General features: G+C 38.3%; 1 protein-coding gene across 2 annotated transcripts in view; it reads right to left on the bottom strand.

Annotated features, from left to right (window-relative positions):
* Positions 1–310: 310 nt before the first annotated feature.
* MIPOL1 (mirror-image polydactyly 1) overlaps positions 311–20,188 on the bottom strand; it is a 162,475-nt gene continuing 142,597 nt past the window's right edge. For both annotated transcript variants that reach the window (XM_015631286.3, XM_015631287.3), the window contains one exon: positions 311–5,923. In XM_015631286.3, the coding sequence (XP_015486772.1) occupies positions 5,857–5,923 (67 nt within the window). In that variant the 3' untranslated portion in view covers positions 311–5,856. The remainder of the gene's footprint in view (positions 5,924–20,188) is intronic.

The following is a 20,188-nucleotide window of genomic DNA, read 5'->3' as shown; positions in this document are numbered from 1 at the left end:
CAGCTTTTCAGTCTATTTTCTTTATTGCTTGGCTTTGCACTCACCAGCAAAGTTCGTACTTACTCATCACAGTACATAACAGGACTAAGAGTAAAGCACTGCAGGATTTGGTCCCACTTTTACTGTGTTCCATTAATTCTACAATCAAGTCTTGGCTACCAACATAAAATCCTAAATTCTGAAAACACTGCTGGCTTTGTATTTCTGACATTTAGTTGAACAGAGTTACCAGGTACATGTTACCTTAAAATTGATTTTTAATGACAATATTTTACAATTAACAATAAAAAAACCACACTCCAAACCCAACTCATTTTGCAGACTATTTTAATAAAGGGATTATAAAATACAAAAGAGAGAGAGACAGGTAACCTGAGATGCAATTTTGGAATGCAAACTTTTAGTTCAAATGTGCAAGCTCAAACTTAACAAATGTTTAAAATATTTGAGTTTGTCAAATGGTGCCAAAATAAACCATGTCTTTTCTAAAGACTACATATTTAGCTAGGCACTGGCAATGTAAATCTTTCAACCATTTCAAGTATTTGTTTAAAAGCCTCCCAGAACACGTGGGCTCCCAACAAAACTGAAGAATGAAATGTTTAGAACACTGAAGCTCAACAGCTGACTTATAATCGACCTAATATGAGAACACTACTTTGTCTTTTTGAACTCGTGAATACATTTTATTTACCAATGCATGAGAAGAACAAACAGAGAAAGTCCAGTTCTGCAGACCTGATGTGAAATGTTACAGTGATAAGAGTCAGCCCACGTAACGTTGCGATCGCAGCAAGAAAAGCTGCCCGCCAGATTTCATGTGCCCCACAGCTGGTTCTTGCATGGGAGGAAAATCTTCAGGGGTATCAGTTAAGAAGGAGAAAACCCAACAAAACCAACAGCCTTGTTCTAATTGAAGGAAATAAAGACACAGAGAAATCCTGACATTTAGACAGTAAGTTCATTTGTGCAAATGGATTAAAGATGTTACAACTCTTGATCACCTGGTAAGGATATATATAAAGTCAATCTTGTACAATATTCCTGATTTGGAATAAACAAATAAATAAATGTGCACATGACAACATACTGACCTCACTAAACCATTTCAGTATGATAGCTTATTTATAAAAACAGTTTTAATATTCCTTAACATTAATGATTAACCAATGAATCTTACTTTGCTGTGAATATATTTAAAGAGGAATCAAACAGACTTCAGCAGCAGGACTACACTAACAAGACTGAGCTGGCTTTGAACTTTTCAAATATCAGCAGTTTTCCCAACACCAGTATAGAATGCCATGCCACCAGTTTTCAGCTGTGGGCTGCATGAAAAATAGTACTAAAAGACTAAAGGTCCACAGTTCTTTTCTATTAAAGTTGATTTGTCACAATATTGTTAATTAGTGAGGGCTTAGGGAAGGCTTACTAGGAATATAATTACAGTGATGAAAAGCATTAATAATGCTCTTATCCCGAGCCAACATGATGCTATTTACATATTTTACCCTGGCATATACCAGAAATGGCTCACAATGCATAACGTGCTGCAGGATCATCAAGAGAAAGACACAAAATCTCACAGGGGAAGAACATTTCTGAATATCTCTGTTCTATTCAAGACAGCAGGGACCCTAATTTGACCAGTAATTACACTGTCACCGTAAGAATCACCTATGGTGAGCTACCTTTCATCATGAACTGTTTTTCCATCAGGAGGGAAATGAATTGCTACTCCTGGTACATAATCGGATGCAATCTCATCTCTCACATATATTAGGACTGAAGTGACAATTGCATTTGTCTGCTGTATGGGAGCAGGCTTCTTTTCACTTCCAGAGCTCTGCACAGGTATCAATCAGTTCTCAATGAATAAACCACATGATAAGCCCATTAACCCAAGTTAAGTTGTTGTTATGGCCTATTTCTACTGACCAGAGCAGATTTCTGGCCCTCATTACACTGAAAAGCTAAAGTTAGACTGGGCTCAACAGGACCAGCAGCTCTGCTGAGGGCACTAAAGGCTGGGCCTATGTGATTTATGCTGCTCACTTCAGCAGGTGAAGAAGTGAAAGTGTTTTGACATTAACCACATAGATACTTTTGCAAACTCCCTGGAGGAGCCCAGGAACCTCTTCAGGGACTGCATGCCTTTAACGACAGTCACTAAGGAATTTGCCAAAGACCACACACCAGGTTGTTAGCAAGGAAGAGGGAGAACTGAACTGTTTTTGAATCTTTCTACTCTCAACACAGTAAATTTCCCAGGGTCCTTTCCAAAGAATTAAAACATTTCCAGCTGAATTTTAAAAATCAATACATCTAATTTAATTAACATTCAAATACATTTATCCACATTTGTCATTTATGACAAAACACCTTAATTTAAATTATCACTGAATTCCAGGCTGCTTGGTTGCAACACAAAAGACAGAGTCAGGAACTAATTTTTCACCTTAGGTATAATGTGTCAAAAGGAAAATTATGGAGCAAAACTATCTTTTAATTTTACCGAATCAAATATTACCTGCAATCAAATGCATCTGACATCAAGTCTGCTAGATGGCTTTTGCATGGCCCATCCTACTTTTCCAAACAAAGCCAATGGACACAAGAGGCTGCAGGTCAAACAATCTGGCTGTAGGAAGCCTGCATTCACAAGATTATTCACTTGGACGCAGAAATACTTGGGGAAAGGTGAGGAGCTCTTGACACTCCTAGGGGAAGGAGGAACTTAGTACATTCATGCATGGAGCACAGGCCCTGATTTAGTAAACTTGCATTTTCAAAGTAGCAAACAACTTCCTCATAAAAGCTGCCAAGCAATAACTAATAATTTTACACTGGAAAACAAGTACTTCAAAGTTAGATTAAAACAATGTGCAAGAACAAATGCTTAATTTTCACAGTGAAGGAAAAGCTACCTTATTGTCCTGCAGGGATCTTTGTCCCAGAGGCCATGTTTAACTTAACTAAGAAATCACCTTGAAGTGATGAATTGAAGGGGTTAATTTGGAGATGGCAGTATTTCATATCACCATATTCAGCATGGAGATGCTGATGATACTTTGCTGTATGAAGAGTGAGTATTAAAGAGGAGCAGTGAGAAGAGATGGAATAAGAGCTCATGGTCACCAGGGAATGCTAAAACAACAGGTGACATTTGGCACCCATAAATGCTAAGTTACCATAAATGCTAAGTCTTCATACAAGCTACGATGAACTCTGAGCTGAGCATTACAACCGAGGAAGGAGATCTAGAATTGTTGTTTGACTACGGAAATATTAACACCAATAAATAATCTAAATAAATAATAGTCACAAAGCAAGTCCAATGCTAAAAGCGTTTACAAATAGAGAATAAAACAAACAATAAAACAGACAACATCATTATGAAAACTATTAAAGTCACATTTTGTCTATATTTTGAACACTAGGCACAAATCCGGTTGCATCTCAGTAAAAACTGCAGAGCTGGAAAATAACAAATTAGTATGACAAGGCTAATTAAAAACATGAGACAGCTCCTTTAAATAAGACTAGGGGTTCTCTCTGGAAAAGGAAAGTGGGGGAAATTATGGCAAATATGTAAAATCACATGAGACATGGAATATGAACAAGGAATGGTTCCTCACCATTTCTCTCATACAAAAACTAGGTGATAGCAAATAAATAGAGCTGCTTCATAACAGAAAAGGAAGTATTTCTTTACTCAATGCATCATTAACTGCATAAGACCTTGTGAAAGGAACAAGTAGATACAACTTAAATGGATTTAAAAACAGGTAATGAAAAAAATGCTGCTAAATAGAAAGACACCACCTCTGGCTTAGAAAGCCTCTAACTAATTTGCTGTGACACTTGGGAGAGTGGTCACTAGTGCTGAACTGACTTTATACCCTTTTCTGGGCATCTTCTATTTGTTATTGCCAAAGGCATTCTTTGGGCTTTGGTCTAGAAGAGTATGGTTGTCCTTACATTTTTGTCTTTATTCCCTCCTCACCACCTCCTTACAGCAGAAATGGTTCAATAGCACTGACAGCTCAGGAGATCTTGTCATCTGCCTCCTGCACAAAGCTCAGTGAGGACAGTAGGACAAAGAGCTCCACCTTTGAGTCACCCAAAGAGCTGAACAGCAGCACTTGGGAGAGTGTGAAGGGGCTGGAATTTGGGGGTGGGGGGGTGGCAATCCTCTGGTTGGGAAGCATTAGAATTTTTTCCCACTGAATAGGTGTGGGGGAGAGGCTCCAGACTCACTGGCTATCTTAGGATTGACCAAAGGTCAAAAAGGAGCACTTCAGAAGTTTCTAGAAGTGACTTGGGTAAATGTGGCTTGGAGGGATGCTACTTATCTCCCTGCAAGAGGTTAGGTTTGGTCAACTGAAACTAGGAGGTGCTTAGGTCTGCAGATGAAGAAGGCTTAACATTTAAGTGTCTGAAAGAAAAAAACAGACATTAAAATGTCTCTCTCTACACCTAAAATTAAAATTTCATTTTTTCCAGATAGTCTGCACTATCACAACATCTGAACAAGCAAGCATTAAGAGGTGAGACCATGTAGCACCATTAAACACAAAGCAAAGCAGACAAGTGGGAGCCTCAGCAGCTACATTCACCTTGCCTGAGTTGGCTGCTCCTGAGGAGACACTAAAGCCCAGCTGGCTGCTGAGATTCTTTATTGAATTTGGGGTGCTCAGAGATTACAGCTGCTTTCTTGAGCAGGATTATATGAGTACTGACCTGACTGTTCATACAGGGAGATGACTGGGTCACAAACATAACTTTCAGTTCAACTCTAATGTATCTGTAAAGCCTATAATGTCTGTATACCCCAAATCTTCCTCCTCAGCCCCGAGTGTCTCCTCTCTCTGTAAGATTCTGTGCTTCAGCCTTTACATCCTAGGGCACTTCATGAGTACAAAAAGCTGAGGATTGACAGTTTGGCCTCAAACCCAACCTGGATGGTACTCCTGCACTGCAGAGCAATCAGAGTCTTGCAGGAAAGAGGCAAACACTGAAAAGGTGAATTTTTAATTTATAAGGTACTTTCTGAAATCTGAGAGCTTTTCCCTTGTATAAAAGCACAGAGGAATGACTGAAAACAATACAGGAAACTTTCTCCACTGTCTGATACTGTACAATGTCACAAGGCTTTCATGTTGCAATTTTTTAAGCTGTACTTCCAGCGAAACCTAAATGCAAATGTCTTTTTAATGTACATTGAAAATACCATGTACTAGCAGAAGCTATTCAGCTGTTGTATAAAGCTACACATTTATCCTGCCCTTTGATGTAGCCACAGTTACTACCTGGAATTCAATGGGCTATGAGTAAGGAGGAAAAAATATCCAATATACCAGCCAGAGATATTTCTTGAATGCCAACCTACTTTATCAATTAATATATTTAACATACAAATACTGGACTATTTGCAGTCTCACAAATAAAATAAGGGATTTAAATTTTGCAACTGCTTTGCAGCATTTTGAACCTGAAGCCTGCAGTATTTAAAAAAATGACCATGCTGTGCCTAGCAGCAGATTACAGTCTAACAACACCGAGAGAACAGACTGTTAAAATAAGCATCTACAGATTTTTTCACAACACACAGTGCCACAATGCATTTGGTTAAAAACAAATACATGTTTGCAATGAAACATTTTTAACAAATCACAGAACTCAGCAGCAAAGTAGTTAAACATTTATGATTTGATTTTATCTCAGCTTGGAATGTCGCTGGAGTGTCCCACTTCTAACAACTGTTTGCTAAGTTAAGGCTTCAGTGTTTACACAGTGCTGAATGAAGCAGCCTGGTCACCAGATGTGAAAGCTTCCTTAGACTACAGCTTTCAATCAGATCACGGTCCTAATGGTCCCTGCTCCAACCTTCTTCCTCAGGACGTCCACCAGCCTTTCCAACCTGAGAGGGGGCAGGGGAGAGGGAGAGGAGAGAAAAAAAAAAGGAAGCTAATGTTAGGAATGTTCTGGCTGAAAGAGACAGTGTTTGCACTGAACCAAGCTGTCCTGGTGGTGGTCACGCTCAGAAACAAAGCACTACTGTAAAAGACAGACATTAAGGGAAAATGCAGACAACTTGTGAAAAACTTTTTAACCTACAACCCAACCCATCTGCAGCCAGTCATATATATCAACTCATTTTCCCTTTGTAGTGCATGTAGTATCTCTGTATGGTGTTAACACAAAACCCTGTGCAGCAATCCTGTGGTACATACACACTTTGGTTGTAGCAAGACAATTAATTTTTGCACTTTTAAAATATGAGCTGTCCATGGCTCTTGTTAAATGTGGCACTTAACTATTGTTTCCCCTTAAAAAATATCTTGCCCATTATCCAACAGATACTTTTACTGTCCAGTTTATAAATTTATGTCTAAAAGCCGATTTGTTTTGTGTAAAAACTTTTTCAAAACACTCAACAAGATAAGCTTCTGAGGACGTGGAAGATGATATTTTGAAGGTGGCCTGCGTGATTCTTGTGTCAATACAACTACAGAAAATAAATAAGTAGGACAAAGAGCTGCCCAATCCTCTTAGTTTTAAGGCACAGGCACTATAAACATGTTCAGATTCTCACTGGCTTAATTTGATCTTTCTTTTGTTAAAGTATGTAGACAAATGCAAAGGACTAAATTTGTTCATCATTTTTCACCTACACACATTTATCCTCATCATTCCAGAAATCATGCATTCAAGCTATTTCTTCAATTTGTCTGTATTTTATGGTATCCTTCAATGAAAGCTCTCCCACAAATAAACTATCCGTATAAAAGCAGACACTGTGTGTAGCAGAACACCTTCAGAGCCATATCCAGAATATTATACACACAGCTCCCACAATGGATAAACAGAGCTGCAGGTTCAAATAGCTGTAGTCATTGTTACAAAGTTGACCATTTTTTCTTATCTTGAAAGACAATTAAAAAAAAAAATTGTACAACATGAGAAATGCAGATAGGAAATAAAAATAACACAGCTTTATCAAAATTGCAAAATGCATTTTATCTCCTGAATGCATTAGTAACTTCAGTGCACGTAAACTAGTCAACATGGATTTATTGCCACAAGTCATGACTAATGTGCTTGGTACGTATTGAAACACTCTTGTTTTCCAGGAACCACCAAGCACGATGAAGCTACACCTTTCATTGTACTCACCAGGTGACTTAATTCCTGAACTGAGATTAAGAATTCACCACCCAAATGTAATCATCAGACACCAGGAAAAGTATGTGGAAAGTTCAGCTCATTCTAGCTGTTCCACAGGGACTCTGAAGGAGTGAATGCACAGCTAAGAAACTGCTGCTTAGGTACTCCTCTCCCTTCAGTTTTCCAATGGTCACTTTTCCTTCTTATTCCTGCACCTCCAACTAATGCATTTTCAGGTGGTTTTGTGAAATAACATCGACTGCGCTTTGGCTTTATGGAGGCAGCACCCATGAGCCATAACTCAGTGCCCTCAGTACATGCAAGTATAAAGTCAGGGATTTCACTATTTGCTCCTGGAAGTTTTCTCACATGGATACATCAATGTTTTCTAAGGATTTAGATTCTCAGTTACTGATTGGTCACAGTTTTGTCAGTCTTTCTTACTGGGAAGTTTCCCTGTTACATGGGTTGCCAGTCCATGTGCAATTCCAGAAAGCAATGGCAGATTAGTCCTCTTTCAGTGGCATGTGTACTCAGAAGCACAGCAGCTTTCTCAGCCATTTTAACTCTTGCTGGAGGCCTCTTTCACACTAGCACCCTCTCTAATGTACTTCAGAGACATAAAAGCACCGGAGAAAGATTTCAAACTGTTTGGACAAACAGAAGGTTTGGGCTGAAAATTGTTTTTCTGGGAGGCAGCATAAAACCTGTAAAATCTGAGATCATGGCTTATTTAAATCACTGTTCAGTTAAAAAGAAATATTGTGTGGCTTATACAAGGCAGGCGGTGGGGGGGAATGACTTCAGTAATTGAGGCTCCTTTTGGGGAAACACAAGTTGGATGTCACAGCTTACACACTGCCCTACAAGTGGGTTTAGATGTGCACCACTCTGTGACCAAGCAATGGCAATGCACACCAGAGCAGAACAAGTCAGCGAAGAGCTGCCCATGTTTGAAGAGAAATACCACTGGGATGAAAGTAGCTGTCTTCTGTTTAACCTTGAAACTGTCAGGCTTCATTGAAAATAATGAGGCTTAACAATCATAGTTACTGCTTTTCAAATGAATGATGACTGAAATCATCAAAATGAGGTATTCCTCACCAAATACAAACCATGCAGAGCGTATTTGCCTTTTGTTTCAGTCATATGTGGATTTGCAAATTTGTTTATTCTTTATCAGAAGGAAAAAAAAAAAGTTAGCAGTGGATTAAGACACTGTACCTTTGAAAGAGATTTAAGCAGCAACGTAAAAGAGAAATTGTAACAGCTATTTATAAGATAAAATAACAGAGGGCAAAATTTACCCCTACACAGACACAAGACCCAATATACCACTGAAATCCCACTTAAGCCTACAAAATAATGCTATGCGCTGAATCAGTGGTTAATAACTCTTGATACAGGCCTCAGGGGGCTTTTTGGAATGATAATCCTGGACTCTTTGTTCACCAAGGGCCCAACTCTGTCATCCCAACTCACACTAAGCAACATTTTCTTTGTGAGTAATAAATAAAAGGCAGCTCAAAAGGCCATTGGTGCCAGGGAGGTGCTACCTGTGAGGGGAAGAGGGTGGCAGGGCCAGCCCTTGTTGATAAAGCTTTGTGCCCAGCCCAGAGGATACTGCAGGCAGCTCCCTCTGGAGACTGAGCACTTCAATGTGGAAAACTGCAGTCATAGTTTTGTACCCCAAGATCAAAGGGAACTTAAACAGAAGAATAGACAATGCTGGGAACTAGTCTCAATGTTTGCAGGTTTTATTGAAAATGTGCAAGACATGAAGACATGAAGAAAGAAACTTCTGTTACTTCATGTAATTTCACCAAATTTTACTTAACTGAAAGCAGCACTGACCACATTTGATTGTATTCTAAGAGAAGTTCTAACAAATTCTAACATTCTAACAAAGGACATTTGTCTTTTTGCTTGTGAAGAGTCCTCAAATGTAAGTTAAATGTGCAACATGACACTTCCTCCTGAGTTGTAAGCAAGGACACTCACTGAATTTGCATCTCATGAAGCAACTGAATAAGTCTTTTAAGAAGAAAGCATTTGAATTAATATTTTAGATGAGACAGAAGAAAGATGTGGTGGGTGGGCCATTCTGTTGTAGTGCTGAGGGTCCAAATGTGCAAGGACAGACACACCTTTTGGAATGCTTTACAAAGGACTCACTCCCCATTCTCACACATTTCAATTTATTCCTTAGAAATTTTTGAAAACTGCAGCAGATGACCTTCACTATTTCTTCATTCTTCAAATACTTACAGAAAATCTGTCCCTTAAGAAATAAATTCTCTCAACATATGCCACATCAGCATTCTTTATACAATTATTGTATGCATGCATGCAAAGTGAGTACAAAATGACATATAAAATGCAGGAAAAAGCTATGGATTCAGATGGATAGGTACAACTTTGGTTTTCTTTCTATTGATTTACATATATCCAAAAGTAAAAAGTAAAAATGTCCAGTGCTTTTCATGATAGATGGAATTTGCGTTAATGAAAAGCACAAAGATGATGGCTAGAAATATTCTTTATCTACACTACATACTTCTGTAATGCTCCCATGAAATGGTAAAATTAAATAAAACACACAATTTAAGAAAGGGACACCCAGTACATCATTATTTTTAAGTTAGCAAAAGACATGATGTTAAGAGTCTTGAATTGCAGTGGCTTAATGCTTCCTTCATACAAATTTGGAATTAAGCAGTTGAATCTGTGTTCTATACAGAAATAAAAAGAATTCCATAAGGGGCTTGCTGCTATATTACAGGTTTAATTATGTCCTTTTAAACTTGTTGCTAAGCTTTAAGAAGATCCTCATCTTTGGAGGAAGCTATCTGAACAGGATCATTACTAGGTGAGTCTTCCCCAAGACAGCTTCTCAACAATTCAACTTCAAAAAAAATTCTCAGCTTCTCTACCAGTTATTTCAAACTCTGTTCCCTTGCCACCTATGTACACAGCTGTCAATGCCTGGGTGGAGCATATGTTGTTATGGGGAGTGTTTTCACACAGACCCTGAATTGCTTGACAATCTGCTCTGACTTTTAGCAAAGCTTTACTCCTGTGAGTAAAAAAAAAATAAAAAAATTTGGTTTTAGACTTAGTGTCCATAAAGCAGACTTAAAATCCTAACTGACAGAGAGGTTTGCTCCAGGACACAGAAGCTGGACAGATATGTGCAAGTATGTTACCTGCTACTCTCTGCTACTCACTCTTATGCACATTTTTGGCTTGCTTCTCTCTTTCACATATTCTGCTGATGAAGTCTAACTCTAACCTGTAGCTTGAGATCAGTAAAAACTCTGCAAGTGCATAAATCCACACAGGTTGGTACATCCTTCCACACTGCTCCATCTCTGGCCCAAGGAACTGACCCCAAAGACAACAGTGGCCTTTACTCCTGGGCTCTGAATATGACACTTATACAGTCATGGAGTGAATTCCCAGGAATCATGGCCCAGAAATGGATGAAATGGACACCCAACTGACAGAAAAGGCACCCTTCAAGTAGCCCATGTCCTAATCTGCAAAGCAATATATAGACTACCCAAAAACAATGGTTTCTACCTGCAAATGGAGGAGTTAAGTGATAAAAACAAAATCATCCTGGATTTTGAAATGGTATATAAAGGCTTATAAACCTAAGATATAATCCTGGGTTATCTTTCCAGTAGATAAGATTAGGCCCAGGCTATGAAGATGGCCTTACTTGCATGATTTCTGGCTTCTTGTGGAATGTGTTTTGCTGACACTAATTCCCTTTAGAAACCAAGCTTTTGAAAATATATTAGATAAATAAAATGCATTGGACGAAAGCACTGCAAGCAGCTTAGCAGTAGAGTTCAGTGAATGGTTGTTTGGTGAGTGGTTGTACAAATAAATTCACTTAATTTTATTTAGAATAAAATAACCCACTTTCTTTCCCTCTCCTTTCCTTCAGTTTTCCTCATGGATAAACTTAATAAAATTCCAAATGGCATACTTGTTTTCAGGCTTTTTCTGTCAATTCAAGGAAACAAATGACATAGAGGCTGCTGTGATACTTGTCTTGCCCAGAAACCAGTCACTCGGACAGGATCATTTACTCAGGAGGCTGGAGCAAACTGGTTCAGCTCTATTATCTGCAGGAGGGAACTGGACCCTAGCTGCTTCCCTCTCAAGGGAATAGCACTGTGCTGACACTGGGTGTTGGGGTGTCTTGTTCTCAGTTTCAGAATTTGAGGCTGCTTTGACTGAATAAAATACTTAAATATTCAGTGGTCTGGAACCTGATATCAAGGATACGACCTTGCACCTATCTACCATGCTACACAGCCATCACCCTCTTACTCCTGGCTGATTCAGTGAATTTTTAATTATCCTTATTCTTCAATTCAGGTATTATTTTTGCCACCTCAAAAGCCTGCCTTTTTAACAGTATTTTTTTATCCTCTCCGTAAAAATCACTGCCCATTGAATTTAATGGTGTGTAACAACTCCTTCATAAACCATCATAGTGATAAAGACCACATGTGGTTCCAGTGCACAGGCTGCCTCTCTCTCCTTAATAAAGTTTCCTCTGCATTTTTTGGATCAGAGTTTTGGTGTCTTTCTAAATGGCACGCTGGAGTTCAGCCCTGGTTTTGAAGCTGATGCAGAGTACAACTCAGTGCCCTCTGTCAGACAGGTGACTGGACTGATGGGTATTAATGGTCCTGCCTGGTCTTAAAACATATTTTAGAGACTGATTTAGCAGCACCAGTGAGCTCTAAACCACGGTAGACCACAGTGTTGAATCTAATCACTACAGGCACTGCCGCCAGTTCCTGCCTGCCCAGCACTGTTTGTAATGTCACTCCAAAAAGTATGTTTCGTTAAATGTACAGGCCTTAAATTTGGCAGGGCAAACCCTTTTGCCTCTGAAAAGCACTGTCACCAAACAAGCATTCCTATTAAATCCCTTTCAGTGTCTTCTCAACCCAAAAGAGTAATTCTGTATATGATTAAACTTAGAAGCAAATACAGCCAGTTGGGCTCTCGACAGCAGACGTATTTCAAAATAAACCTGGCTTACACAGGCCTTGGCTAAAATATTAAGCCTTTATCTGTGGTCCACAATAACTAATCTTGTCAAACTGTTTGCCCTCTACCTTCTGTTTGAAAGATTAGAGCTAGCTCACCATTACTATTCACCTTGTGCCATCACTAGCAGCAGGAAAAGTGAGCAGTAAACACAGTTGGTCTATTTTGACAGCATTTCACCCTACTTTGCATTGATGTAGATTGTTACACATTACAGGATAACACAAAATCAGGACTTTGCTTCTGTGCTGGATTTAATGCCACCCTGTGAAAGATATCACTCCTTTACTTTCAAATGCTTGCTCAGGACAGCATACATTGATTGCCAAAAATAAATGAGCTTCTGAGAAAGAAAAATAAACTCTGAAACAACTACACTGCACTTCAGTACATCAAAATCTACAGCATATCATAAAGACCAGGCTCTAACTATTGGATGGACCGTTCATATCTGAGTATGTGGCTGATATTAGAGATAAAAAATTAAAAATAGCTGAAATAGAGGATATATTGGCATATTTAAAGTCAAATGATATACATCAAATTATTTAATCGAATCTCCAAATTTCCCTTATTGCTCCAGCTTGAATCTACCAGTTTATATGGCAATTTTATGCAAAATTCACCACTTATATTTGTGCCAGAAACCTCTTCTCTACACCTTCTTCCATAAGCTTGAATTTTAGCACTGTTTCCACACATTTGGTGTCACAGCTGTTCTCAGGAGAAATCTTGACAGGGGTTAAGACTGCTCCTTACAGTGTACTCCTTGCATGTCCATGAAGTTTGTGCTCATATGAATTGGCAAGGGTCTCCTGGATTTTTCTTGCCAAATAATTCCTGGTAGTCTGTGTTGCCTGCTTATGGAAAACTAGCAGTTTTACCTTATGCTAATGTGTCTTCCCCACAGGAAGTACTCTGCCATGGTATTTACTCATTCAAAGAGGGAAAAATATCAATTCCTGAAAACTCCTGACGAGCACTAGTCCTGCCCCTTGGTAATGATGTTTGGTATCATTAGAGAGCCATGAATCACTGGCAATCTCATTGTGTCTCTGAACTGTTCCTCACATTCTTGACAGCAATACAGGCTCAGATCTGGGTTCCTCATGTGCACAAACATAATAATAACAGAAAAGTATCCCACTGAATTAGAGCCTAAAAATTGCTGAATACAGAGACTTTTTCTCCCAGCTTCTCAGTGTGGGCTCTGAACCGTGTCTGGCAACAGCTCGCCAGTTTTCTTATACTATATTCAACAGAAATGTATTTCAAGAGATGAAAAAAGGACCTCCTTTACAGAGGCTTTTGGTTTGTTCTAAATCCATATTTAGGAAAATTTAAAATCAATGTCAAAAATTGATTATCTAAAACAAACAGTTTCAAATTTGCCCAAAATGAACAAATTAGGATTTATTGACAGATCTGCAGAGAATGGCATTATTAAGAGACTCCAAAAGTTGCAAGTAACAGTCTGAAACCACCACATGTACCTTTATTCATGTTAGACTTCTTATAAAGTCAAGTCTGGACCTCTCAGCTGCCTATTCCAAGCAGGTCTCACCTCCTTCAGATATGCTCTGGTCAAGTCCTGCTCACAATGAGTTTGTACATTTGCAAATACTGATGTACTATGGTGCTGGTTTTGGCTGGGGTAGAGATAATTTTCTTCTGGCTGGTACAGGGCTGTGTTCTGGATTTGTGCTGAGCACAGGGTTAATAATACAGAGATGGTTTTGTCACTGCTGAGCAGGGCTCACACAGAGCCAAGGTCTTTCCTGATTTGTGCACTGCCACGCTGGCAAAGAGGAAGGTTGGGAGGGAGACACAGCTGGGACAGGCAATCCAAACTGACCAAAGGGATATTCCAGATCACATGACATTGTGCTCAGTATAAAAGGGAGTGGGAAGGGGGAAGATTCAGATTGATGGAATTTGTCCTTCCAAGTAGCTGTTCTGTGTGGGGGGCCCTGCTGTCCTGGAGATGGCTGAACATCTGCCGTGGAAAGCAGTGAATCAATTCCTCGTTTTGCTTTGCTTGCATGTGCAGCTTTTGGCTTTCCTATGAACCTGTCTTTATCTCAACCCATGAGTTTTCCAGCTTTTACCCTTCCCATCCCACTGGTGAGGGAGTGAGTGAGCAGCAGTGTGGGGCTTGGCTGCTGGCTGGAGTTAAACCATGACAACTACTCAGGCTGTTTCCCAAGCACATCCCATCAAAGCACAGGTATGGCAAACTCTGTATCATTAACAAGAAAAACAATGTGAACTTTTTTCTTGATGCCACAAGAATTTTAAAAAACCCAAGGCAGACTTGATGGCTCTAAGCAGCTCTCAATCCTGTTCCACTTCCCTGAGGTGATTCCACCTCTTGACCAAAATAAATCTGGAGCTTGTGGAGAGAAAATTCCTTCCTATAAACCATCATGAAATTCCCTCCACATTAAAAATTGGTTTTACATAGGTTTGTTGTATTTTATCACCAATGTGATATTGTCCAAGATGGAATGATGCCCACAACACTGAAAGATCAAGTAGCAATGGAAACAGGTATGGATGTAAAAGGGAAGCATTTTACTAAGCTCTTAGCAGAGTTAAGTCCTTCATAATGGGATCAGACTGGTAGGTGAACTCTCTACCCCTCTGGTGGTTTCAGGACAACTCACACTTGGCCACACTTCTGAAAACTATTTCTAGGAAGAAAGGGAAGTCTTCCCTCAAAAACTAACAAAAGGTCCATGGTAAAAAAAATCCTCTCTTCCTGCTACTGCTTCCCTTGGTGGCAATTCTGCCTGGTGATGACATTAGTGGGATGATTGTAAGAGAAAAAAACTTTTAATTTCTGTTGAAAGCATACAAATTCAGCTTTACATAGAGTCACAAAATTCTTCAAAAGCATAGAATAAAATCTGTAAAATGTCTTTTGTGTTGAGTGCACCACTTAGATATCCCTTTTATCTGATGTGCATATGGTTATATTCCTTAAATAATTTATGATTATTTTATCAAAGACTGAAATAGAAATTATAGAAATGCATATATTATGAGGCACAAAATAAACTGCTAAATAAAATAATTTTATTGTACACATTTCAATACCTGCACAATACTCAATACCTGCAGTGTCTTTCATTGAAAGGCTGAATTCTGATACTTTCTATGGGCAAGAATTCCATGATCTGAAGCTAAAATAATCAAATATGGTCCTAAAGATTTATGCCTTCCAACAGTTCAGTGTTTGGATCTGTATCCTTATACCCACATCACATCATAAATGTAGAACAGGAAAGTCGAGCAACTAGCCAATAAAACAGCATAGGTGACTATGGGGTTAAAGCTGTTTTTAGCTCTCATAAATACAGTTGATGCTGCCCTTCTACAAAATCTGTTACAAAATTTGTTAAAACAAAACCAAAAAAAAGCTTTATGGAAAAATCTGACACTTAATGGCTCAGTAGTTTTTCAGAAACACAAACTATAATTATTTTCCCAGATAACTAGCCCCTGGTTAAGTAAAGGTATGCTTAATTTTAAGCAGTGGAAAAAAAAAATTAAATGTTTTAAAATTTGCTTAAAATAAAATACTTTGTTGGCTTAGTCAGTTTTTCTTTCTGTTGTTGTAAAGAACTGTCCCAGAAATTCTCTAAAAGGTTATACGTAATTCAGAAGCTTCAGAAAGTCTGGGCTTTCTTTATGAGCTTCTGCATATACATTTACAGTATTCAATCTTTTGCATATGTTAAGAAACAGTATGAGTATTAACAGAAAGAACCGCAAATTTATTTTTATTCCTTCAGCCAAGCCACAAATAAATGACTCTTGCAAACAAACCAAATACTATTTAGTAACGGCAATGTAAATGCCATGGACTTATTTTATTTGGATATAAAATATTAAAGTAAATGAGTATTTGCTGTGACACTCTTTTTATCATCTTGGGGAAAAAAAAAAAGCAAGTCTGAGAAAAAGTTTTCTTGCTATTCTTCAAGGAGCACTCAATCTGCTGTTCAAAGTTATTTAATAATTTGTCATAGAATAGTTAACTATAAGCTTACAAATACTGTGTCAGCATGCTTCTTCCTATTGGGCAAACAACTTCAAAATCTAATTTGTTTGTGTTATTGGTCTTACTAAATATTAGTCTTTGCAAGTCTGGTTTACACCACTGAAGTTAACTATGCCAACATTCTGATTTTGTTCTGAAGTATTCCACAACAAGCTGATATTATACAATACAAGTCCAAGAGCTAGCTGATCCAGTTTACTGAGTGTATACTTAGTGTATTTTGCTACTGATAAATCAATAAAACCACGTTGTAATCTACAAACTTCCATCTCTCTGAAGCAGCTATAAGTAAACTGTAAATGAACACACAGGTCAAAAAACTGATGCTGTGATTATGTTGACTCTGAAAACATTTGACTTTCATAGAATACATTTTAGTGTTTGAGAGAATGAAGTTTCAGCTTTTATTTTCGTGAAAGGCTGAGATGATAAATATTCAAATGACAATAAATATTTGTGTTTATATTGTAACTACCCATACTTTAACAAAACAATATCTGCACTGCAATCCACAATGTACAGAGGTTAAGTAAACCATAGCTACAAAAAGGAAATAAGTACTTGACTTTGACTGTATGTGCAGTTTTGCATTCTTCATCCTTGTGAAACTGCCTGCAGCCAATGGATATCTTGGCTGTGCAAGGAACGCACAAAAGTCATACCTGTCATTCCCTTTGATTTTTTTGTCTCCATTCTGTTAAGTGCACCACTGAGCATAATACTGACACTGATCATAAACTGTCACATGCTACAGACCTCACTACAATTTATGACACCCAAAATATCCAGGAGAATATCTCATAATCTGCTCTGGCAATATCACAGTTTATAACTGCATGAGACTTTCAGTAGTGATACCACAACCTGCTCTATTAAGGGCAGTTCCTTGCTTTTAGTGTCTTGCTTCAGGCTGTCAGAAGTCCTTAAGTTACCACCTCTAAAACTAAGGCCACAAATTTCTTTCAAGGTGATAAACATAGCAGCAGTGCTACCAGTTCTCTTTTTCAAGACAAGCATAAAAAACAAAACTTTCAGTTACAGCATTCAGCCAAGCTAAGGAAAACCTGCTTTTAACCCACATCTGCCACTTCTCAGGGGAGCAGTACACACCAGGGTTGAAGACATTTCTACACTTCTCTTTCTGAAGCTGTGAATTTCTACAGAAGTGACATATGAAATGCTATTAGACCTGAAGGTGCAATTCCGTGGGTGGTGATCAAGGGTGTCCACCTGGAAAATGGGAGATCGAAGTTCTGATAGTGGTTTTGTTCTAGAGGTTTTGTCTCTAGATTTATGTTCTAGAGGCATTGGATAAAACTGAGAAAAAGCCCTAAAGGTAAGTGTCAGAAACAGGTTGAGTAGACTATTTGCTCCTCTCTGACCCAAGCAGCCTGCACTATTTTCTGCTACACAGTACTGCTTCAAAGCAAGGAGCAGGGAACATCCAGACCAGACCTGTGTGGTTAAAATGCCCCTCTGAGGTACAGGAGATCTGAACCAGGATCTCCACAAATGGAGGAGAAACCTCAGATCCATTCTGTCATGCCCTGGAGGAGAATCCCTGCTCTCAAACAGCTGCTTAGAAAACTAAAAGTGGGATGGGGGCAGATGCCAAGGACACTTTAGAAAGAAACGTCACACTGCTCTGCACAGATCTCTGAAACCAGCTTGCCTCACTCTGCCTCAGCATGTCTACTTGGGTCTCCACAGAATCCAGGCAGAAAAGACAAAAAGTCAATTGTTTTATAATTTTTTCAATTAGAAGTTTTCTGCTTATGCTTATCCAAGTCCTTCTATTCCAAGTGCTTATTCAAAGTGCTTCTTTGGGCTAAGAAGTTACCAGTACTAGTGGTGCTGAGTTTTCAGGCACCCCCTCCATTATACCCTGCAAATTTTCAGCTGGACTGAAACACAAAGTGCCCAGTTAAAAAACTGGTGTAATTCAATAAATTGAAAATAAAGAAAATGCATTTCATTCCAGCTTTCTGAAAGTTATATATTTCCTTTTGTACAGTGTGAGTAATATGTTAGCCTTACCAAAGGAAAAAAGATCTGCCTAGTGATACAGAAATGTGTAATGATAGCAGTCCAGAGAATATGCCAACGGTGACTGAATTTGTTCAGCTCACCTTAGATTTGAATAATAGTTCAATATTTTATTTCCTTCAGACCCAGAAAATTGATTTCTGTCTATATGTTGAATTTCTCTGAGGTTGCACATAACCTCATTGGCTTAATTATTTTTTTTTATTACAACAAACAGGTATCTCAGGTATCTCTAGAAGACTGTTTAATTCATCATTTCACCATGTGGATTAGTGCAGTCTGAGGGGAATTTTTCTGAGAGGAGTCACTGGTGTTAGTGCAGAATTCCAAATATTGAAAAAATTTCTGATGCTGCTATGTACTGCTTTCAGTTAGCTCAAACATGACTTTTTTTCTACATTTCAATTTGTCTTATTTCCTCACTGACTAAAGCAGACTACTCCAGCCTATTGTCCATAAATCTGGTACATTCACACTGCCTCTAATTGCTACTCTCTGGTAATGATTTCATATGTGATAGGAGTGACTGTTACTAGTTTTTGTGTTTTGGACTTTATCATGTTCCTATTCATGTCTGGTATGCCAAAGAAATTTGTATTAGCTCTGCAGAATTCTTCAGAGTATGTGGTAGTTTTGTGTGTCTGGGAATCTTCCATCTGGCTAGTGCGGGTTTCCTAAACACCATAAAACCCTGCCTGTGGAGATTGTGTATCTCTTATGGGCCCCATGGAGCTTATAATCTGCTTTTAATCATTGTATGTGGCAGCCAATACATCAGTCCTCATCAAGGAGTTTTTTCCATTTTGAATCCCCTTTAATAAGTTTTGATCCAATTCTGAAAATCCAGAACCTTTTTGTTCTGGTATCTTAGACTGCTACAAAAGTCGTCTTCCTTTGCTTTCCGTTTCCTCCCATACAAACTCTGATATCCATTGACTTCTGTGGATTGCTATAGCAAGTATAAGATTCTTAGCACCTTGCCCTCACTCACTTGTCTTTTGAATGGACCCACCAGCATCTGTTTCTCAGTAAACTACAGGTCATACCCTTAACTGGGACAAATGAATGCAACTTAGTGTGACAGAGCAAAGTCAGTTTGCTGTAACTAAGAAACTAGCTCCATATCTACATTCTTCAACAAGACACCAGGACTTACTTTACATTTCAAAACGCCAGCACCAGTTAAATTATTTCCCCATATGATATTAAAAGATTACCAACTATTCAAACTCAGCAGAATTTCACAGCAGCAGGCAGCTCAGTAGTTATCATTAAAAGGAAAATCACTTTTGACATGTGCTAAATTATTTACTGACACAAATTGGTGAAACTATTAATATCTATGAAATCATACTCCTAGCCTCCAGTATTTAATGTTTTGATCTGACATTCACCAGAGTACAATTTTGTAAGTAAAAAACTAACAAAAAAAGTGCACAGCATAATTTTAATAGAAAAGTCTCAACATCGAAATGTAACATCTTAATAAAGTAAGAAATCAAATCATATTTATTGTTTTGAAAGAAGAAAACAAAAGAAATATCTCTCTCAAATTTAAAATAAAGCCAGCTGAGTTCACTAAGACTTGGGGGTTCCTCCAAAACAAACAGCTTTAAGTCCCAGTGAATGTACAACTTGTTTCTTTTGTGAAGTGCTTCTGCCCGCAATTTCTAATTAACTAGCTCCATTCTTTTCTACAACAAGTAGCTCAATGCATACAAGCTACAATGTATACTTCAGCTAAATATATGTAGGTATGATTTTAAAAGGGAGATAACTAGTTAACAACATTTGCATGTTGCAAAGAGGCTCAATTAGTATAATAATTCA

The sequence above is a fragment of the Parus major genome, chromosome 5 (assembly GCF_001522545.3).
Source record: "Parus major isolate Abel chromosome 5, Parus_major1.1, whole genome shotgun sequence".
Lineage (NCBI taxonomy): Eukaryota > Metazoa > Chordata > Aves > Passeriformes > Paridae > Parus > Parus major.
The sequence above is the reverse complement of the archived record's forward strand: the minus strand, read 5'-3'. Positions and strand labels throughout refer to the sequence as shown.